Here is a 23,385-nt window from a genome sequence, read left to right on the forward strand (position 1 = left end):
AGACGCAGCAGTGGAAGCAAGGGACTTCTCTGCCTCTACTTCGAGGCCTTTTTCAATGTCATCCTGCTCAGATACTGCATCTGTACCATTTGCTGAATCATCTGACACAACATGTTTATCTGTAAAAGTCCAGCCTTCAATGATTTCATCCATTGGCCTCTCAGTATCCTCTACAGGATCTGGCTGAGAAAAATGGTCTTCTTGCATTGCTGCTAGCACTTCCCGTTCTACCTCTGATGCAACGTAATTTTCACCTTGGATTGTGACAAAGCCTCCTTCAGAGCCCAAAGTTAAATCCAGGGATGGTGACCATTCCTTTGTCTCCTCGCAAGTGACAGATGTATCTTCTGGGTTTCTCAGAGATGATCCGAGGGGGGGATCCACAGGTGGCGTGCTCTCTAAATCAGTCGCACTGAGACGTTTCTTGGCCCGAGGCGGTGGAAGAGACAAGCTTGACTGTTCATTCCGTTGGACTGTTTCACGACCAATCAAATCAGCTATTGCTTCTGAGTCACTAGGAGGTGGTGAGCCAGAAATTGAAATGTCATCTGGGAAGGAATCACTAAGACGTTTCTTTACTCTTGGTTTTGGTATAGGCAAGCTGGAGGATACCGTGGTCTTCTGTGAAGCATTACCATCCTCTACTTGAACACTGCTGTGAGTGTTCAATCGGGTTTTCCTCAAACATACACCGCTCACTTCTTCTATCGATGAAGAAGGCTGATGAACCAGAGGAAGAAGGTCCTTGCTGTGTTGCACCATTGATGAAATGGATATGGGTCCACCTTGCCTTGCTGCCTGTGCCTCCTCTGCCTGGGAAGACTGAGATGTTCTCGCTGTAGCTGTGAAGTCATCTGGGAAGGAGCCACTGAGACGTTTCCTCACACGAGGCCTTGGGATAGGTTGACCTGTTTGTTTGTCTCTATCTGCCTCTGCTATCTCTGGGGCATTTTCTGATTTCTGAGAAGATGCGATGTTGACTGTATTACCAACTGTATGACCTGCTATTTTTGACTGATTTATCTTTTCTATATCACCCATCACAGTGTTGTCAATCTCCACTGGTGTTGTAATGTCCATGGTTGCAACGATAGGTACATTTTGAGCCAAAACACCCTTGTCATTGACAATTTTGCTATATTTGCTTGAAGGATATTTCTTTCCACGTTGTGGAAGACGTATCCTCTTGATGATTGAGAGAGTAGCAGTTTGCTCAACCTGAAATATCTCTGGTTCTGGCTTTGGGGTGATGCTGTCAATTCCCTTTGTTTCCGAGGAAGTCATTATTTGAGTTAAGACCTGGACAGGTGTACTATTGCTTTTCTTAGGCCAATCTGGGTCACAATAGATTTGTTCTTTGTCCTTTGAACAGAACAATTCTTTCTGTGCAGATGTACTCCCGAGAGATTCTTGTTTAATGCTTTGTTCTTTTCTTTCTACAGGTTGTGAAGAGATCATTTCAGTGGCAGTTTGACATGGTTTATCAATGATCTGTAAAGGCTCAATTACTCCACAGACAGCAGAGCTTCTCTGACAAGCTCTCTCAGCGGTAGAAGGATCAGACGTTTCTAAAGCTGGACTAACTTGATCTTTAATATCTTGTTGGTTATGAGTTATTTCAGTAAATTTCTCTCTGGTGACTGAGTCTTCTCTCCTTACTGGTTTGCAAGGGGAAGTTTTCTTTGGAGGTTCAGGTGGCAAACTCCTATCTCTTCTTTTAATACGAGGAGGAGCAACATACATGGATATTGGCACAGATTCTGCTTCCTCTTTGTGTTCATGTTCACCTGTGGATATTATCTGAACACCAACACTTTCTGGGTCCTGACATTTCTGAGGTACAAGGTTTATGCTGCAAGATGGGGTAAGGTCAGTGGCCGGTTTTGTGGGATCATCAGTAGAATATTTCCGAACAGACTTGATTGGAATAGCTTTATGCTTTTGTTTTCGGTCTGGTGTTAAACTATCCTTTCTTCTAAGTGGCCGTATTGGAACAATGTCTTTTTCTTGAGTAGATCCTTTCTGTTGAGGCACTGGAATGCCACGCTTTGGCTTTCTGCCACGCTGAGACACAGCAATGTCAGCTTGTGGTCTAGCTGGACTTATGTTTTGTTCATCCAAGGGTTTGCCTTTAAGTACCCCGCTATGTTCATCTGCACCTGTAAATGACTCATTTGATGTACACTGCAGGGAAGTAGCAGACATTTCCTCCAAGCTTGCTTGTTCAGGGCTTAAGGAAAAGAAAGAAAAGACTTTAGAATATGCTGTTCTTGACTTCTTCGTACAGTTGTTCCATGCACTCCATCTCCAACCAATTAATAATCTCCATTAATTTGCTCAACTTAAAAGACAGCAACCAAGTCTTGTTTCACATCACAAAACACAAATTACATAATTTTGAGTATTCTGCTTTAGTTACTGTATGTACACACGGCATGACACAGCAGCCCATACAGGACAAAAAGACAACGTTGACCTTAGTTTACAACACCTATATACAACACAAAAAGCAAAAGCAGCTTAACCATACCACATCACAATGCCAATCCATACAGCTATTACAAAGAGCTGACATCCAAATTTCCTGACAAGTAAGCGCTCCTCGGCAGAACAAGAGACAATGTTACAACACAAAATGCCAGACGTGTACGTTGTCACGCCATGCAACCAAACACTTGCATGTCACAGTCCACCAGCACTCACCCTTTATCCAGCTGTGAAGAAGACAACACCGTTCTAACCTCATCCTGTTCTACCGGAGTCTCGTGCCTTGGTAATAAACTTTCTATGTCCTCTGATGTTTGAACAGAGTCCTGCCCTGTGAGTGATCTCTCCTTTGTATACCATTGATCATCAGAGACCTCTCGTCCATCTATTTGTTCACCATCTTCTGATATTTCAGTGATATCTGCCTCCGTCAACGGTGGCCATTTCTTCATGCCTGCACAAACTAAATGCCAGTCGTCACTGTCCGTAGTTGGTGATGGGGATACTGATTGATCACATACCAAGTTCCTCATATAAGGTTCAGCACTTGTTGGATATTTGATGTTTTGGTCATTGTCAATTTCTTCGAACTGTCCCTCTATCTGCTGTATAGGAGTAGTGTTGTCTGCCACATGGAGAACAAACTCATCTGAAGGGGTGTCTGTCTTGTCCTTCGTGTCCATAAAGGAGTTACCCTTGGGTTGGTGCTTGTCTTCCATTACAGTGGAACTAGATGGCCCCAATATGGATACTACTGTTTCATAACTGTGAGAAATGGATAGTGAAATTTGTGAGTGAATTCTGGAATCATGCAAAACAATGTTTTCAATGATCATGTAGCAAATTATAACAACCACTGAGTATTGAAATATAGAAATAAATGCAGTCCAGTTTTTAATTTGGTTTAACTTATTCAACATCAAGCCTGTTAAAACAATGAGTATAACGAGCGATGAGCAATATAACCTTAACATTTGTGTAACATCCATTCAATATTAATAAAAAAGAGATAAATAGGGGGAAATGGGAGGTTCCAAATTCAAAAAGATTTCATAAAAGACATTTGTGAGCCTTTGATGCTGCAGGTGCCAAAATGATTTATATCGAGGATTACTAATATTTGATGCACACCATGTTGCATGCTAGATTAATTTAATACCAGTCTAACACTTACCCCTTATGGAAAACACCCATCATAGCCTTTACTAATCCTGGGGTCTCTTCCTCATTTGCTGACATAGAGTTTTCTGCCAGTTTTTCTGTTACTGTTCCCTCTGCCTCCAACACTTCCCAACCCAAGACTCCTACTGGCTCTGATGTGTCCAAGGTTTTCTTCACTGTTTGGGTCTCTTCTGCTGCTATTCTGTCTACTTGCGATACGCTGGGGACCCAAATGTAAAAGATTGTAAGGCATGATCCACATAGATAATACTGTAATGCAATACAAAAAGTGATGAAATACAGATTTAAGAGATGCTAATATTCACCATGCACTCTATAATCAAGATACTAAAGCTACTGTTTAATAGTTCACAAAGTCCATGTTAGGCAAGCACTAGGTGGACCCCCTTCACAGCAAACAACGCCAGATTACCGGGCTCTTCAACTTACCCTTTTTGTATAGAAAGGTCTACGATTTGCTTGGCACCATCTTTGATTTTTTTCACTGTCATAAGAGCAAACATAATCAAAATGACAAAAGAAATGACACAGAAATAAATTGATCCTTCAATTTGACCATAACACTGTAAATCTCACCATGTGTAAGTTCTGTGCTTTGGCTGCTGACAGATGTAAAGGGAACACCAGGAATTATTGTGTCTTTAGGGTATGACTCAGCTGACTGTCCAATAGGCAACTCTGGTGATGTATGCTTTTCAGTAGAAAAAGACAATGGAGTAGCCATGGTTTCTTCCTCTGTTTGATTAAATTGCAAAATGCTGGGGAAACCAGGAGTTTTAGTCAAATGTGGACATGATGGCGCCATTGCTACCATGGACTTAATTTCATCTTGTTTAAGTTTTGCTGGAAACATAACAATAAGAACAATCTTCTCATTCTGCTGCTTATTAAACAAGGCCTTTCTGTGTGGTGTCCTTGTTTGTATTTCGTTATGTTCAGAACTAAGCATCCTTGCTGAGGGAAAACCTGGGACACATGAAACACATGGGGTAGATGTGTATAAGCTGACCATGTTTGGTGGTCTGTTTACAACTTGAGCAGAAGGAAAACCACGTGCTCTGGCCTCTTTTGGGCAGGATGTCACTAATGTCACCATGCTTTTTATGTTAGAGCAATCTAGCTGGTCCTGTCCATCAAGTGTCATAGTCACATCTCTCCTCTTCTGCTGAGGTTTTTTCCAAATTGGTTTTGCTTCATGTAGCCATTCTGTGCTTGGGGTTGTCGTCATTGATGCAAATCCTTTGAGACTCGAAACACTGGGGCAGCAAGGTACAAAACTTATTATATTGGGTTCAATCTTGGATTTGGTTTGAGGTGCAGAGGGGAACCCAGCGATCCTTGACGCCTCTGGGCAAGATGGTGCTAAGGCCAACATTTTTTTCACAGTTTCTCCATCTAGATTTGGCGTATTTATCAATAAAATTGTCTCCTTTGTAAGAAAATCACACAAAGTGTGTGGATCGAAAAGCCACTTGAATTTTGAGGCCCCTTCACTGGATGCACATCCTGGGAAACTGCATACTTTTGGACAAACAGGTACAAGACTCAGCATATTGTATCGGGGGTAGGATGGGAAGCCTGGAATCTTTGACGCTCCTGGGCAACATGGAACCAAAGAATGCATGTTTTGTTTGTCTATTTTAGTTGGTGAGCTGTTAATCCTAAACAGAATTTTCTTTTGCGGTCTGTTCATCAATGAACCCAGTTCAGTAACCCATCCTTTTTCCTCATGACCTTCAACTGATGAGCATCCCGATATGGTAGAAACTGCAGGGCACAAAGGAAGGAGGTTGACTATATTTAGGCCATAATACACTGTTTTTGGATTTGGGATAAAGGGGAAACCAGGAATTCTTGACACTTTAGGGCAGGATGGTACAAGGGAAATCATATTCTTCATTATCTTTTTGTTGTCGTTTGATGTGTCAAATATGACCCCCTTCGTTGGTAATCTCTTTAACAGTGATCCCTTTTCTGTTACCCATGTTAAACTCATATTCCCAACAACTGATGGGATTCCAGGTATTCTGGAAACTTGGGGGCACAGCGTAGAAAGGCTGATGATATCTGGTACGCAATACACACTTGGGGGATTTGGATGAGAGGGGAATCCTGGCATCCGCGCTGCTTTTGGACAGGATGGTACAAGGGAAACCATATTCTTCATTATCTTTTTGTTGTCGTTTGATGTGTCAAATATGACCCCCTTCGTTGGTAATCTCTTTAACAGTGATCCCTTTTCTGTTACCCATGTTAAACTCATATTCCCAACAACTGATGGGATTCCAGGTATTCTGGAAACTTGGGGGCACAGCTTAGAGAGGCTGATGATATCTGGTACGCAATACACACTTGGGGGATTTGGATGAGAGGGGAATCCTGGCATCCGCGCTGCTTTTGGACAGGATGGTACAAGGGAAATCATATTCTTCATTATCTTTTTGTTGTCGTTTGATGTGTCAAATATGACCCCCTTCATTGGTAATCTCTTTAACAGTGATCCCTTTTCTGTTACCCATGTTAAACTCATATTCCCAACAACTGATGGAATTCCAGGTATTCTGGAAACTTGGGGGCACAGCGTAGAGAGGCTGATGATATCTGGTACGCAATACACACTTGGGGGATTTGGATGAGAGGGGAATCCTGGCATCCGCGCTGCTTTTGGACAGGATGGTACAAGGGAAACCATATTCTTCATTATCCTTTTGTTGTCGTTTGATGTGTCAAATATGACCCCCTTCATTGGTAATCTCTTTAACAGTGATCCCTTTTCTGTTACCCATGTTAAACTCATATTCCCAACAACTGATGGGATTCCAGGTATTCTGGAAACTTGGGGGCACAGCTTAGAGAGGCTGATGATATCTGGTACGCAATACACACTTGGGGGATTTGGATGAGAGGGGAATCCTGGCATCCGCGCTGCTTTTGGACAGGATGGTACAAGGGAAATCATATTCTTCATTATCTTTTTGTTGTCGTTTGATGTGTCAAATATGACCCCCTTCATTGGTAATCTCTTTAACAGTGATCCCTTTTCTGTTACCCATGTTAAACTCATATTCCCAACAACTGATGGAATTCCAGGTATTCTGGAAACTTGGGGGCACAGCGTAGAGAGGCTGATAATATCTGGTACGCAATACACACTTGGGGGATTTGGATGAGAGGGGAATCCTGGCATCCGCGCTGCTTTTGGACAGGATGGTACAAGGGAAATCATATTCTTCATTATCTTTTTGTTGTCGTTTGATGTGTCAAATATGACCCCCTTTGTTGGTAATCTCTTTAACAGTGATCCCTTTTCTGTTACCCATGTTAAACTCATATTCCCAACAACTGATGGGATTCCAGGTATTCTGGAAACTTGGGGGCACAGCTTAGAGAGGCTGATGATATCTGGTACGCAATACACACTTGGGGGATTTGGATGAGAGGGGAATCCTGGCATCCGCACTGCTTTTGGACAGGATGGTACAAGGGAAATCATATTCTTCATTATCTTTTTGTTGTCGTTTGATGTGTCAAATATGACCCCCTTCATTGGTAATCTCTTTAACAGTGATCCCTTTTCTGTTACCCATGTTAAACTCATATTCCCAACAACTGATGGGATTCCAGGTATTCTGGAAACTTGGGGGCACAGCGTAGAGAGGCTGGTAATATCTGGTACGCAATACACACTTGGGGGATTTGGATGAGAGGGGAATCCTGGCATCCGCGCTGCTTTAGGGCAGGATGGTACAAGGGAAATCATATTCTTCATTATCTTTTTGTTGTCGTTTGATGTGTCAAATATGACCCCCTTCGTTGGTAATCTCTTTAACAGTGATCCCTTTTCTGTTACCCATGTTAAACTCATATTCCCAACAACTGATGGGATTCCAGGTATTCTGGAAACTTGGGGGCACAGCGTAGAAAGGCTGATGATATCTGGTGCGCAATACACACTTAGGGGATTTGGATTAGAGGGGAATCCTGGCATCCGCGCTGCTTTTGGACAGGAGGGTACAAGGGAAACCATATTCTTCATTATCTTTTTGTTGTCGTATGATGTGTCAAATATGACCCCCTTCATTGGTAATCTCTTTAACAGTGATCCCTTTTCTGTTACCCATGTTAAACTCATATTCCCAACAACTGATGGGATTCCAGGTATTCTGGAAACTTGGGGGCACAGCTTAGAAAGGCTGATGATATCTGGTGCGCAATACACACTTGGGGGATTTGGATTAGAGGGGAATCCTGGCATCCGCGCTGCTTTTGGACAGGAGGGTACAAGGGAAATCATAGTTTTGATTGCTCTCTCATCTCTTTCATATATGTCAGTCAGTGACACCTGCTTTACTTTCATTCTTGGTTCAAACAGTGGCTCCTTGCTGATTTTCCATTCTTTTGAATTATGAGATGATGGAAATCCTAGTATTTGCGACTCTTTTGACATAGAGCATGAAAGACTGATCATATTTGTCATGTCAATACCATAACTCATTCTTGGTTTTGGTACAGAGGGAAATCCAAAAATGCTGGATTTACTTGGGCAACTTTGTGCAAGAGGAACAATTCCTGTCATGTCTTTGTGTATTCCATTGTTCTTTAGTATTAATACAGATTCCTTTTTAAATGGCTTCTCCCATAATGGATGATGAATAATGTTCCAATCTTTGCTGTCAGCTTTCTGTATTGATGGAAAACCAGCTATAAAGGAGATAGCTGGGCAAGATTGAAGGAGATTGATGCTACTAGACCCTTTACAGATTACTGTAGGTGGCAGATCAGATGGAAATCCATGCACTTGAGTCTCTTTTGTAGACGTTTGGCCTACTGACATGGCCTTCATTTCTTCATTGTGAGGTCTATCTTCAATTGTGGCTATGTTGATTTTTGGCAGCGTTTCCCCTACTGGTTGGTAATCTGGAGCCCAGCTTTTGTTCAACTGATACTTCATTAATGATGGAAAGCCTTCAACACAAGAAGTTTTTGGACAAGAACTTAAAAGGCTCATCATATCTGATTCATGATTTACTTTAGTAGAAACTGCCATGACAACAAGCCCAGTTTTAATTTTCCTATCTATAAGTGGTTTCTGTTGAGATATCCATGATCTGTTATTAGCTCCACTGATAGATAGTACGCCAGGTATACTTGATACATGTGGACAACAGGGATGCATATCCACCATACTTTGTCCACGGAAAAGAAAACTGTAGTGTGATAAAGATGGGAAACCTAGAGTTCTGGCCTCTCTGGGACAAGACGGTACCAGTAACACCATTTCTTTCTTGTTCATTCCATCCTCAAGAAATGCACATCCTGGAAATATTCCCTTTACTTTTGATTGTTTCTCCCAGATTGGCTTATGTTCGATAAGTGAATGTTTTTCTTTAACAGGCAATTTAGATGGCATGCCAACAATGTTTGTCCTACTGGGACATGTTAGCATGAAAGAGGACAGTTTGTTCTCAATTTCAGTCTTAACATAATATGGCATACACTGTGCACTAGGATGGGAGGAAGTTTTATCCACCGTTTGTTTAACAAAACCTGCCTCTTCTTTTAAATGAAGAGCACAGTCACTGGTTAGAATTCCCTTATTCTTTGGTGGCTTATTCCTTGTAGACTGGCTGTCCAGTGGGCATTCATTCATTTTTTCAGCAGTAGCAGAAAATTCAAATATGCCACTAACTGCTGGGCATATTGGTAACAGATCTGTCATCCCAGTTTCTGTCTTTGTCTTCAGTTCATCCTCAGTGTTTAACATCATGGCAGCACCAGGGAACATTGGGAACACCTTTGGCAGCTCTTCCCACAATATGGTCCTGTTTGTAGGATGTGTTTCTAACATCTGCTCAGCATTAATTATTGGGGTCTGGGATTGGGGTTCTGCTGCACCAGCAACAACTGGGCATGATGGCTGTAGTGAAACCATATTTGGAGGTCTAAAGAGAAGGTAAATACAAAGCTTTAGTCAAAAATTAACAGAAGGAATGTGCCAAATGAAATGGTATTGCATTAGAACATTCCTAATACCAACAATGTAATTCTCCATATTTTCATTCCAATTGAGTTGTACATTGCACCTCAGTCAATCAATGAAAAAGCAATTAGTGCTCCATGGTAAAAATACAACAACTGTGTATATGATAGCAAAGATATACATAACTTCTTTTATTATTTATTTTAAAAATATTTTTTTAGTATCATGCATGCAAATAAAAACAACACCACACTTGCTCCAGTCTGTATTAAGAACTCTTCACAAGAGCTAAAAGCTGCACTCCTGCAAGCAAAACATCATGCAACATTTGCTTAGGTTGAATCAACAACTACTGCTTTACTGCCAGTGCTGTAAAGCCCATGGGTGAGCTGAAAAAAATACTTCCTATCAAGTCCTTCACAGCCGATTCCTCCAATACTTCCTCTAAAGTTGTACCGCATATGCTCTAAATAAAAAGCTCAGAATAAATATTGAACTGTAGCTTTCTATTAACATAATTGTGATAATTCTTTAAATTAAGATTTTCACCCACACAGATGCAGAGGATGTTTTTATACACATCTTTGTTAACTTAGTACCTCCACTGATTCGTTAAAAAATACTCTTTTCCAAAAATCTAATGTTTCTTCTGACATCTGCACCAGGCATGGTGTCTTTGTTACTTTCTTATTTTTACTTGCGCTTGTGCAATATATATATAAGTCCACTATTAACATAAAAATGAAGCCTACCTAAAGAGGGCATTATCATCATGCAACACATAATTACAAATAAATTATTCTGACAGAAACAAATGCCACATGTTATTCTCTCTCCCACTTACTGACTCTCACAAGTATTGAACATACCCTTGGTTCACAATGCCATGGCATGTAGTGAAAACATCACCTCACTCTAATGAAAAGGTTTCATTTGGCTCTTCTACAGGCATGACACTGTGACCCTCCACAATGACTCATGCACCCTCTCCTAAGTCCTCCTGTCAGTATATGTTCTCATTTATTGATATATGTGTTTTTCCTGACTTTCCTTCTGACCCATGGGGTTGAAGCAATGACAGGGGACAAGACAGACATCGTTGTATTAATTTGGGAACCGCACAGCAATTTAAATCTCCACAGACGACACGCACGACAAAAGCAAATGCAACACATAATTGCATCACTGTGCAATCCAAGGCAACCCACCTCTTTTTAACACTCAAGAATAGTGGCGTGTCAGGAATGGAGTGCCACATTCTGCAATGCAAGTTTCTGAAAACAGAGTCAGAAAGCAAATGTTTCAATGTCCACTGACATCGCAGACAGACGCCAACTCTCCAATTCCAACCCACTCACCCTTTTTCTAGTACAGCTACTCCTTTGGCTTCTGTCCAAAAGCCCTGTTCATCTTTATCCATCTCTAAAGGTGAGCACACATCCAATCTGGTTTTCTTTGCGTCAAGATCTAATCTGGCTGGAATTGCCTCACCATCTAACATCACAATCCCATCAAATCTTGAGGATGGCTGATCCACTTGAATTTCAAAACTTGATGATGGTAACTCTCTGACAATGGCCTCAATGGGACAGGTTGATGACTCAACTGTCCTTTGTTGCACATCCTCTTGTTCATCTTGGATGGGGAATATAAACTGCATTGATCTCTCTCTGACATTAAACCTACTAAGGGATTGTTCTTCCAATGGCAACTGATTACTCATCAATATGGATTTTTTAACTAGCCACCCTTGTCCTGACTGGTGCACATGTGTTGATGGTGCACCGAGAACAGAAGCTTTCTTTGGGCAAGAGGGCACAATATTCACCATATTGGGAAGCTGGTCTATGTCAGACAGTGGACAAGAAGGTTCAGGAGAAAGAACTGCCTGTATTCTATGTTTGTAAAGACTGTAATGCTTTTGGTGATATTGAAAGCAGCCTTGTGTCTTTACCGTCACCACTGGCCAGCCCACTTTAGAATCTGAAATAACTGATGCTCTTGAAGCAAAGCCAATGATACTTGACTGTGTCGGGCAACATGATGTCAATTCTACAGAGTTGAGATTTCTTTGTACAATGGCATCAACAGCTTGGGGTTGAGGAGCAGATGGAAATCCAGGATTCAGGGCTTGTCGTGGACATGATGGAAGCATACTCAGCATTATTGCTTTGTCCCAGTGTGGAATTTCCCTAACTGTAAGATCTTGGTTAACAAACTTATGCCCTCTATTAAATGGGTTTTCCCAAATTGCATCCCTGTCCTCGAACCAGCAATCAAATTCATTTGTACCATACTTTGAAGGCTGACCTGGAATTTGACTGTGTTTGGGTAAAGTGGCAAATGATTTGAACATGCTGGGAGCCTCTTTTATTAAAGGTTCCACTGGTCTCTCTCCTAACTTAGAGGGAATACCATGAATATTAGAGTGTTTGGGACAAGATGGTAACATGGATACCATTATTCTAACCACCCCCATCTCTCTGAAATACATCTTTTGGTCATGTATTACTGTCATCCTTCTGGGGTTTGTTAATGGGTTTTTCCACACTGGCATTTTGTCAACACTCCATTCTACTTCATCAGACTCATTGTAAAATCTAGATGGTATTCCACAAACTCTGGTATGTCTTGGACAAGTAGGCAGCAGATTGATTATACTTGGCATATAAGCCAAAGTCTGACATTGTAGTGATGGAAAGCCTGGTAAACAGGCTGTCTGTGGACAGGAGGGCAGTATGGATACCATAGATATGTCACAGTCACCATCATGATGGAACACATTGAGATCATTTGAATGTAACAGTGCAGACTTCCTCCTCGTTTGTAGCAGCCACTTTGTTGTCATTGGCCACCTAATTCTAAGGTCTAACCTCCTATCATCTGGCCAAGCTGTAACTTGTGATTGCTTTAAGGATGGCATTCCAGGAACTCTGGATTCCTTTGTACAAGTAGGCAACAATTTTACCATAATTGGGCCATCAGCTAATGTCAGTGTTAGAGCAGAGGGAAACCCAGGTACAGTAGCAATCGGAGGGCAAGAGGGTAATAATGCACTCATTCTTTTTACAGTGCTCTTATCAAAACATGAAGCTGCATTTAGAATCTGCTCTTCCCTTTGGACAAATGGACTATTCCATTGCAGACTTTTATAAGCAAACCATTCCTTGTAGGTAGAGGAACAAAGTTTTTGTCCAGTCTTTGAAGGCAAACCAGGGATTGCACTATATCTGGGACATGAGGGCATTACATTAACCATACTAGGTTCTTGCCGTGGAGCAGAGGGTAAGCCAAAAACTTTGGCATTTGTGGGGCAACTCATTAACATATCAACCATTCTACCATATTTAAAGGTGTCAGTGTCTTTCTGTATCCACTGAACAATGTAAGCATGTATATTCTTCTTTGGTCTCTTGTTAATTAATATCCTCAAGGCATGCCAGTCTTTGTTATCTGAATCGTTCTGGACTTGAGATGGTATACCAGGAGTTTGGGTCTGTTTAGGGCATATAGATACAAGACTGACAATATTTCTTGACAGCTTATGGGGTGCTGTGGGCATACCTGCATAGCACGATATCGCCGGACATGATGGCAACAATGCCACTGAACTGAAAAAGTCTCCTTTGTCTAGATCTTGAGCAGCACTTGGGGAAATATCATGAATCAGGACTTCACATTTACAAAATGGTTTTGCCATCACAATATGCCCGGTTATAACCAAACCTTCATCTTGAGTACTAACTGGCTCCCTAGAGGGAAAACCAGGGACTCTGGTTTTTCTTGGGCAAGTTGGAAAAATATCAACCATGCTAGGATCTTGCCTTGTTGGTACACAAGGTACACTGGGTTCTTTTTTCTGTGGCACAGAGGGAAATCCAGGAATGGTTTCCTTACAGGGACAAGATGGTAACATATTAACCATATGTTTTATGTGTTCTTTATCCTGCTGTGACTTTTCCTCAAGCATAACATGATGGCATCTCAATGGTCTATCTAATATTAATTCGCTCAAAATATGCCAACTGTCTTTAAATGTCATAAGTCTTTGTCTAAATGGCATACCCGCAATCATTGTCTGTTTGGGGCATGTTGGGAGAGAACTGGCCATACTTCGACTGTTGGAAGCCTTCTGCAATTCAGACGGAAAGCCTGGGACACTGGCCTTTCTAGGACATGTAGGCAACATGGCCACCATGACTTTAATCATATTAGTATCACTGATATCTTGTTCCTGGACACAGGACAGATTTGAAACAAATGCTTCTTTTATCTGCAACTTTTTTGTCCATAGAGAACATCCGTCCCAAACATTCTTATCATATCCAAGCACTGGTCCAACAGAAGCTAAACCTGGAACACTGCAAACTTTGGGACATGTAGGTAAAAGCTGAGTCATATTAGGTTCCCGTTTCACAGCAGATGGGAATCCAGGAATACTTGCAGACTTTGAGCATGATGGTGTTAGGTCCACCATTTTTGCAATTCCTGCACTACCTGAATAAATGGAATTAAAATAATCTATTAACAGGAGCACTGGCAATGTCTTGCTGGGTAACGTCTGAAAAAGTAAACTGTTCTCCTCTGGCCAAGCTACAACTTGTGACTGATGTAAAGATGGCATACCAGGAATCTTGGAATATTGTGAGCAACTCGATAGTAAATGAATCATACTTGGCATTCTCACAGTTCCTTCAATCTGAGCTTCAGACAGTATATTTGATGGTAAATGAGAAACAGAACTCCCTCTAGTACCCAATAGACCAGGTTCCACCTTGGAAATGTTCACACATTGTTCCTCTATACTGAGTGTAGAGCTTGGTAACACAAGCTCTTGTTTAACTCTACAATCTCTTTCACACAATAGCCTCTTATTTATCGACTGAGCCACATTTTCAGTTCTCCCTTCCTCCATACAGTAATCTGAATCCAAACTACAGACAGCAAAGTTACTAGTTGGAGGCAATGCCACCGATTCTTCCGTTTGATTTGATAAATCCTTTGTTGTGGTCTGCTGTCCCGAGAGATACCCAACATGAGAGTCCAATCTTGAAGTGACTTGGTCCAAGGAGGCTGTGATGCATGTGATTTTCTCCTCTACAGCAGGTACTGAAACAATAGGGCTGTTTTTTAGAGGGCCTCTTTGTGGCTCCTCCCACAGTGAGTTTGTTGTAATGGACTGTTCTCCAGTCCGAGTTTCTTGAATTTTGTTCACCTCCATTGAAGAAAAAGTAGAACTGGTGCCTCTGAGACAAGATGGCACTGAGGCATCCATGCTCTCATTTCTGAAGGAGTAGAGTATACCAAAGATTGATGTCAGCACAAAAAATTGCACTTAAGAAAACTATGAAGGAAAATCTAGGTGTTAATAATTGACATGATCAGAACACCATGCCACACTTACCCCAAATCCTTAGTTATAGGTTCTTTTTTGTTGGTCACTCCTATCCTTAATATTGGTTTTGTGTCAGAAGTTGTAGCAGTTTCGGGCAAGTGCAACAAAAGTCTCTGAAGTGATTTGGAATATGATTGGGGATTAGTAGGAGAATGGGGTATATGCTGAACAGACTCAGGTTGAGCTATTGGACTCCCTAACTGAATGGACATCTGAGACCTTGATGTAACCAGAAGCTCCTTGATTGAAGTGGATGTTGGATCATGAAAATCAGGGTTTTGCTTAGTTCCAGACAAGTGGGGAGGAAGCGTTTCCTGGATGTTGGGGTATATCCTTGTCCCCCTTGATTCTGTCTCATCCGTCTGTGTTTTTGGCATCTCAAAATATTTTAGCCCTGGGGCAATGGGTGATCTGGGGCTAATGGTCAGAAGTGAAGCAGTGCTCTTAGGTCTGAGGGATAAACAGACAGTAGGTTGTAAGGGAAGTCTCCATCACAGGAGTGATGTCAAAGCCAGGCCATAGTCACAATGCTGAACAGCATACAAGCCTGACAAGAATATGGCAAAACAATACTGCAGGAGATTTAAACCAGGAAGTTATCAAAGAAACATATAATGGCCAGGTCTTGGCAAGCTGCAGAGTGCTAAATATAATAATACAAATATAATATAATAATACAATGAAGGAAACCTACCAGATCTGACACTTGCTACATCAACATGACTTGGACTAAGTTATTTTTTGATCAAATTTGAATGCAAAAAGAATTACTATATGCAGAGGATATTTCATGCACAGCCAAATAAGCGCGAATATATTTTTTCTGCAGCTTAGAAACATAGTCATAAGCAGTGGAGGCTGCTCAAAAGAGGGCACCAAGATCTTCTTCTACAAGATTTTCAAGTGAAAATAAAGGGGTATTTCAATAGTTGTTCTAGCTAAAAGAAAATGTCTGCAATGAGACATGGAATTCTGAATTACAAATACATTTTCACAGATGTGCGTTTAAAAAATTCTGTTGGCAATTTGGCAATTCTGGCTTTTTACTTCTTCCCTTGAGTCTTATATTTAACCTAGAATGTTTTCAAACATCCCCTGAACCCCTTCAAGCTAAATAAATGAGTTTGTTTGTAGGCTTAAGAAAGAACAGGTTTTTTTCCAGGTTTTTCAAGATGGCTGCCACTGGCTATACCAGCTCAGAAAGTCCCTACAAACTATCAATAGTTCCATCTGTTAAAAATGTAATCATTGCCAATGAATTGCCAAATATGAATGTTCTACTATTATCCCATAATGTTTTCCATCCTTTTAAAGGAGTGCAAATTATTAAGTTCATTTCAAAGAAACTAAAAGTGACTAAACTATCTAGTTTTGAAAATGACATATATCCTGAGACAAATTTCAACAATGAAATTGAAAAGGATGTTGAAATTGTGATACATTTTTAGTGTAACCTGGAATATTACAAGGGGTGGAGGAATTTTAGGGTCAATAAGATTTTCTGTCTGGGGTAATAGATAGATGGATGATATTAAGAGTTTGACAATTGAGATTTATTCAACAAAATGTTATATATTCTGTATACTTTGTGTGTGTGTGTGTGTGTGTGTGTGTGTGTGTGTGTGTGTGTGTGTGTGTGTGTGTGTGTGTGTCGGTGTGTGTGTGTCGGTGTGTGTGTGTCGGTGTGGGTGCTCATCTCTTGACATAAACTGAAGATCACACATATTTAGTCATTTATTGATGATGTCTGATCATGAATCCGGATTTTTCCTGTCACCTTATGTCTGTGTACTATATATATATATATATATTCATATATAAAGTATCACAGACCCCCTATTAACATTTTCAGGCCATTTCAACTTCAACAAATGTTTGAAAAGTGTGAAGCTTCACCCACTGATTACAGCTTCCTCAGTTTTCCAAAGCTGTGATCCATGCTGAAATCTTTCTCTTAAATCATGAACCGCAGCTCATTAAAAACATTTGACGCCACAAATTCTGGTGTGTCAAAAGTTTCTGGGGTCAGTAATTCCATAGCAGCCATGCCCACCACACCATTCCTGATAAAACAAAGTGGCCTCATATTTACTCACCCTGGTGTTGTCTTAAGAACCTCAACTCCAGAATGCAGATCTCTTTTCCGATCTGAAGCCCTGGACGTCTCAGTCATCCGGCTGGTCGGGGCCCTTGGATCAGGCGCTGAACAACGTAATATGAAGTTGTAGTCATTCTATGTCGGTATCACTTATTCTAATTTACCTCATTTTGTGTTCATGCTCACTTGTCGGCGTTGTGCACTGCTTATCCTCTTCACTCAGTGTGCTCAACTGTCTTTTGAACTCTAAAAGAAAAGGAAATATTATAAATAATAGCCAGTAAGTTTGTTTATATGCCACTACAGAATGAACAGTGCATAGCAAATATAAACAACCAGCAGAGGGAGACGTGAGCTTGCATGTCAGATGTATTTGGTCAATTATTTTATTGCTAGTAATCATGTAGGAACAATGCGAATCTTGTTCCTTTTTTATTCTGTACCTGTATCTTGGTCACTGGGGGAGACTATGACAGTTTGGGATGTGTGGGGAGGAGGCCCAGAGAGAATTAGAGCAGAGGAAGGCCTTAGAGGAGGAAGTGAGGGCTCTACAACAGGGGTGGCCTGCGGTCTCGAGGAAGGAACAAATCCATACCCTCCTTGTGGTTTTTTCTCCAAAGACTGATCAATGGGCAGAGAGGATGAAGCTGACGGGGAGGAAACAGAGGCATGACAGGAAGGAGAGGAAGAAAGGAGACAGGAGGGAAAGAACGGATGAAGGGATATAAATAACCCAAACTTTGAGTATGCTTTCCAAAAATCAGTTCAGTGGGCATTTTCTCCAATGTTAGTGCATTGATGTGTCAAGTAACAAAGAGCAAGAGTAAAAGGCAGTTTTAAAAAGTTAGCAATTTTATAAAATGTTAGCTGATGTGATTATTAATGTGGTTGTTCAAATGGAGCTTTTTTAGATCTGAGATCACACTTACATACTGACGTGCATGTCTGGGTGAAGCTTGACAACAAAACCAATGAAAGTTGGCAAGAGACTGATCTCGGGTCAGATCACTTTTACGAATTTAAAAGCTGAAGTAGTGAGAATGAACCAAGGCAACATGCAGTATTGGTAAATTACATGTAGGAGCAGGAGACGAGGTAGTGGGTTTAGGTAAGAGCAGAAAAATTAATGAAAGGGACAAAAGTAAAACAGGGAGGCTCAGGCGGATCAGTAAGTGAGGATGTCAGGCTTGAAAAAGCAGCATTACATGGCATCTCTATTCTCTGCTTTTTCGGCAGCACTGCAGGCTCTCTGGGATCATTAGCAGAGAGGTGAAGAAACTTTGGAGAGAGGTCTTTCTGTGCTAGAGGGGCCTGACATTTAGGAGGCCTCCATTCACTCTGCCAGGGAGCTGGAAAATAGATGAGAATGAAAAAACATGGGAGGATAGAGAAACTTGCAACAGGTTTGTGAAATTAAAAGTATGAACTAGGGTAGTAGGGCCACACTGTATCTCTGTCCCTGTACCTGTCTCGGGGGCAGATGGTAGACTGGTGGGTCTGGTGAGGGCTGAGCCTAGCCCCCCCCCAGAGGTGGGAAGAGATTTGGGGTGTGGAACAGGAGGTGGTGGAAGTAAAATAGGGAAGGAGGTAGGAGGAGCTGATGAGGAGGAGGAGACAGAAGAAACAGAAGGAACGCTCTGCGCTCTCCAGATAGTAGGACATGCTGAGAGAGGAAGATGGGAACAGATGGTAAGACTAATGCTGCATAAAACTTTTAATTTGAAAAATAATAAGCTTAAAATCACATAAAATAAAAATGTTGTGCTTGTTACATTAAAAGCTCTCGAGACCTCCAAGATGCAGGGCTGTGAAGCAGCTCCTCCAGTAAGTGTAAGGAAGCTTTAATTCTAGCCCAGGCAACTAAGGAACAGAGCTGTCATCAGATATTGAAATGTCAGATTGGCAACTGTAGCCTCTCATGGTTTCACCACGAATGCTAATTAAGGGCTAAATAGTTACAAATGTCTTACGAAAAACTCACTAATTTAGCTAGTTGTCCAAAAGAAAACAATCTAAGTTTATTTGTTTGACTATTCTCCAATTGACTGGACCAAGTAGGACCTCTAAAACAAGTTTACGATAATGTTTCATAGAAAGTAAACCCGATGTAAGACCTGAGGCAAAGTATGCAAAACCAAATGCTTAAATAAACTGGTGGTATTCACAAGCTGAAAACTGGGATAACTAGAATTTCAGCCTTGTAGTTGTTTGTCTCCACACAGTAGTCAAGTTGCAAAAAATATTGCTACCCCTCTAATAATGGACACAAACTTATTTTTGCAAAACATTATGTTGTCACAGTGAAGATGACATCACTTCATTTTATTCTATAGGGCATTTGTTTCAAGTTTTGTCCGAGAACTGGTTTGACAGATACATGACCTGGGACCTTTGACAATCAAAATCTAATCAAATCATCCTGGACTCGAAGCGAACGTTTGTACCAAATCTGAATAAATGTCTAAGCTTTTCCTTGGGTATTGAATTCATGAGAGTAGGGAGGACAAACCTGCAACTAGAAAACTAAATAGTCTCTGGCTACAGCTATCAATGGTGCAGAAGCATACATTTTGAACTGTATCTTTTAATAGAAGCTCAGGTCTCTTTTGAACTGAACATTAACACAGAATAAGCCTAAAAGAAAATAATATATTTTGGATCTTTGGCTATATTAATGGAAATACAAAATACCTGTTTGTGAAGCACCAGAGAAAAAAGGGGGATGAAAAGATTGATCAGAGGGTGTAGCAGAGACAGAAGAGGTGAAAAGGGCTTCAGGAGAAGTGCAGGTAGAAAAGAACGGGGCCTCCGAGCCCTCAGCTGGACAGGAGTCACTATGGAAGCTATGGGGCCTACGAGGAGCTGAAATGGGCAATAAAAAGAAAGGAGAGGCAGGAAATGGCAGAAAGGGGAGGGCAGGAAGAAAAATTGAAAGATATGAAAATGGCGAAATAAACTAAAAATACATCCAGTTAACAGCCAGTAAAACTGCAAACAGAAACAGACAGATGCAGACAAATACATAAAATCCACCCAGAGTGCTGTCTCACACTAAGAATTTTAATCATAGTGTGGCATTGCAATTGATTGATGCACTTTCTAGATAAGTTGTTGTCCTTTTTGATACATTTTTAGAGTCACAATTTGCTTAAATTATTGACAATAAATTTCATTGTAAATACTACCAACAGTTAACCAGTGACAAGGCTTACAGAATAGCTATTTTGTCATGGGGAGGATAAGGGACATTGGAAATTTTGCATTTGAGATTAACATCTGATTAAACACATAGTGAATTCAGGTGATGTAGAAAAAAGTGTTCTTTAAAACTGTTTGTACAGAAGCTGTACAGTAAATGTGAAAGGTCTAAGTCAGCTTCTAAAGTAAGCTTGTATTGAACTACTCTGCAGTGCAATGTTTAAGGTCATGGGAAGGTTTAAGGTTTAAGGTTATAGTCAGAAGAATAAACATGACAGAAAAAAAGGATTAGGAATATATCAGCATCATATAGCCTTATACTGTACGTACTATTTACTACATACAGTAGTAGTCTATCCCTAAAATAAAATTACTCACTGCTGTTTCCCTAAAATATTAACATTCGCAATCATTTGCAAACCACTTGACCTCTCCAAAAGAGATCAGAGCATAATGTGAAAACACACTATAACAGCACAGAGTCTGCCAGGGCAGTTTATATGACTTGACCTCACTGGCCAGGCAACAGCACTGTCTGGCTGCCGATGGAGACACATTCCTGAACACACAATTACAGTGACTGTGGAACACTGCTGTGTAAATGGAACATTCAGAAATTTGCCAGTAAATCTCACATGATGAGGAATCATTTGTCGGCCTGGGTGAAGCTCAAGGATTCAAAACGAGGACATTCAATTTGTTCCTTGGCGGAGATATGATGGACACAGCCGAGGGTGGCATGTTCCAATTAAACATGTGGATCATATTAAATAGCTACACACCACAAGTTTCACTGAACACATACACTGACTTCTTATATAAAAAAAAAGAACCAGAAACTGGGATTTTAAGCCTGATTAAAGGTTGACCAAACACTTAACTGTAGACATTTTGTCCAAACCTCAAGTGTAACTCTACAACACAGAGAGGTATTTCTTTAATATCTACCAAAACAGTCTGATCCAAAAGTAAAAAGGGACAAAGGATGAGGAATATCTGCTCACAGATACCTGATCCGGCACCGGGCTGGAAGATTTTCGGAAGTGCAGGAGGGTGAGCACGTGTAAAGGCCGGTAATGAGTAGGCATAGGGGGAGGGCCGAGCCTGCTGGTTAGTGCTTGGTGGTCGTGTGTGGGTTTGCAATAAAGAGGATGGAACAGAGGGGTGTGGGGGTTCAGGCAGAGGAGGATGGAATGGGGCCGAGGTGGTGGAGGAAATGCCAGAAGACGTTTTGCAATCCATCACTGGGTCAAAGATAAGACATGAAATGGACAGGGAAAAGAAGAAATGAAAGAGTGGACGACTGAAATGGTCAGTGATCATCAGACTAGTGTTCAACACAATAACTACAGACAAGAGAAAAACCTTCACATTACATATCTGATTTGCACACTGTATGTCAATATAATAAGGCCTCAAGATGGAATTCTGTGACCAATCAGGATCCCAACAAAAAGGTGGGAGAGTAAATCAGGAAAAAGAAAAAAAAAATACCTGTGGGGCCTGATTGAATTGCAGGCCTCCAAGCCAGGTCATGTATTCTTGCAGTAGAAAGAGCAGAAGCTGTTAGAGGAAGATAAAAGGTTACAGGGCACAGAAAGATTGAAGAAAATAGAGGTAAGTTTTAAAAAGGAAGCGTGAGAGGAAGCAGCAGTTTGAGAAAAAAAACATCAGGAGAATCGTCGTTTTCTAACTCCTTAATCAATACAGAGGGGAGGCTGAAGATGACCCCTATTAATTATAACTTAGTGTGTATGTTGCAAATCATAATGCATTGCTGTGCTGAGACCAATCTAAGACCAATCTCTAAAGACACATGTGCAAGTTAATGCTGGTGTTTTTATGCTACTGGCTATGTCTATTGCTAACTCCATACTACTACGTTTTCGTTTGAAAACACATCAGCTACGTCTGACGTCCACACTACTCCAGAGTTCTCTACTCCAGATGCTGGCCCCATTTTAGTTTGAAAACTCCGGGGCTGCATTTTAGTCTGGAAGGGGCAGAAACAGAGATGTTTGGAAATGATGACATAGACACTCCCAAATGCTTGCTGATTGGGTCTTTTTAGTCCCAACAAAGCCTTCGCTGATTCGTCAGGCTCCTATCACATGACCCCCTTTCGCATTAGCCATTTTAGTAGACAGTCAATTCAGTAGATTCAAATTTTACCTTCCAACCGTAGGAAATATTTATCAATATTGTTCAAACGTCTTTTAAGGCATGTTTTCCTCAACTCTATCACCTCACACTATTAGTCACATTCATATAGCACACACTAACACATGAGGTATTATGGATATGGAGGAATAGGGAGAATTGAGCCAGGGATTGAACCACCAACCTCATCATTAGTGGATGATTCGCTCTACCTCCTGAACCACAGACGGTCTGACAGTTGTCCATTTGCCCGCTAAATATATGATACCGAATCCACAAGACCATTCATTTTCAGTTTTAATTGTATAGCGCCAAATCACAAGATACATTATTTCAAGGCACTTTAGGTCAAGACCTTATTAGAGAGAAACCCAACAGCTCCCACAATGAGCAAGCACTTGGCAACTGGGGAGAGAAAAAACTCTCCCTTGTCGAAGTGTCCTTGAGCAATATACTAATGCACCATCAGTGTGTTTGCTAATGAAGAGCAGTATGAAAATGTATCTCAATGTGACCACTGATGCAAAGTGCTCTGAGTGGCCATTAAGACTATGAAAGACATAATCTGCCAGTCATTTCTTTTAAAGTACTAATCTCACAGATTAGTACGGTTTCATCTTATATTGCTTGTTAATTAAATGTTCCTATTCTTACCAGAAACATGAGCAGCATGTCCAGTTCCAAAGCTGCCCCTTCGCTCCTCTCCCGCCTCGTCATCGCTGTCAACAAAGTCATCCAGGTTGCCAATGTCGCTCTGTTTCATACTCATTAGACTGGCCAAACTCTGCATGTCCTCGTCCCTGTGGGGGTAGAAAAAGAATTATCTTACAACGTTTTTTATTAAAATATCATTATTGGTCGTTAAACTTTTTTCTGGGCTTTAAC

General features: G+C 41.0%; 2 protein-coding genes across 2 annotated transcripts in view; both read right to left on the reverse strand.

Annotated features, from left to right (window-relative positions):
• LOC117752290 (EH domain-binding protein 1-like protein 1) overlaps positions 1–23,385 on the reverse strand; it is a 40,018-nt gene that overhangs the window by 7,594 nt on the left and 9,039 nt on the right. Inside the window, exons 6-14 of the mRNA XM_034569569.1 lie at positions 23,155–23,300; positions 21,835–21,903; positions 21,349–21,584; positions 19,834–20,014; positions 18,608–18,805; positions 18,348–18,491; positions 17,586–17,789; positions 17,329–17,388; positions 17,141–17,246 (exon numbers count right to left, since the gene is read on the reverse strand). Coding sequence (XP_034425460.1) covers positions 17,141–17,246; positions 17,329–17,388; positions 17,586–17,789; positions 18,348–18,491; positions 18,608–18,805; positions 19,834–20,014; positions 21,349–21,584; positions 21,835–21,903; positions 23,155–23,300 — 1,344 coding nt within the window. The remainder of the gene's footprint in view (positions 1–17,140; positions 17,247–17,328; positions 17,389–17,585; positions 17,790–18,347; positions 18,492–18,607; positions 18,806–19,833; positions 20,015–21,348; positions 21,585–21,834; positions 21,904–23,154; positions 23,301–23,385) is intronic.
• Positions 2,092–6,446, reverse strand: LOC117752291. Its single transcript, XM_034569571.1, has 4 exons — positions 4,246–6,446; positions 4,099–4,153; positions 3,662–3,868; positions 2,092–3,252 (listed from the first exon to the last, which is right to left on the reverse strand). Exons 1-4 carry the CDS (start codon positions 6,413–6,415, stop codon positions 2,700–2,702), a joined length of 2,985 nt encoding a protein of 994 aa, XP_034425462.1. The 5' UTR covers positions 6,416–6,446; the 3' UTR covers positions 2,092–2,699.

This window comes from Hippoglossus hippoglossus, chromosome 18, assembly GCF_009819705.1.
Source record: "Hippoglossus hippoglossus isolate fHipHip1 chromosome 18, fHipHip1.pri, whole genome shotgun sequence".
In the NCBI taxonomy this organism is placed as follows: Eukaryota; Metazoa; Chordata; class Actinopteri; order Pleuronectiformes; family Pleuronectidae; genus Hippoglossus; species Hippoglossus hippoglossus.

Excerpts from the sequence above, each read along its gene's own strand:
- LOC117752291 (XM_034569571.1), bottom strand. The coding sequence starts at position 6,415 with ATGAAGGGGGTCATATTTGACACATCAAACGACAACAAAAGGATAATG. Across the intron at positions 3,869-4,098 it reads GACCTTTCTATACAAAAAGG|CGTATCGCAAGTAGACAGAA; the intron begins GTAAGTTGAAGA and ends TTGGGTCCCCAG. Across the intron at positions 3,253-3,661 it reads ATGGGTGTTTTCCATAAGGG|TTATGAAACAGTAGTATCCA; the intron begins GTAAGTGTTAGA and ends CATTTCTCACAG.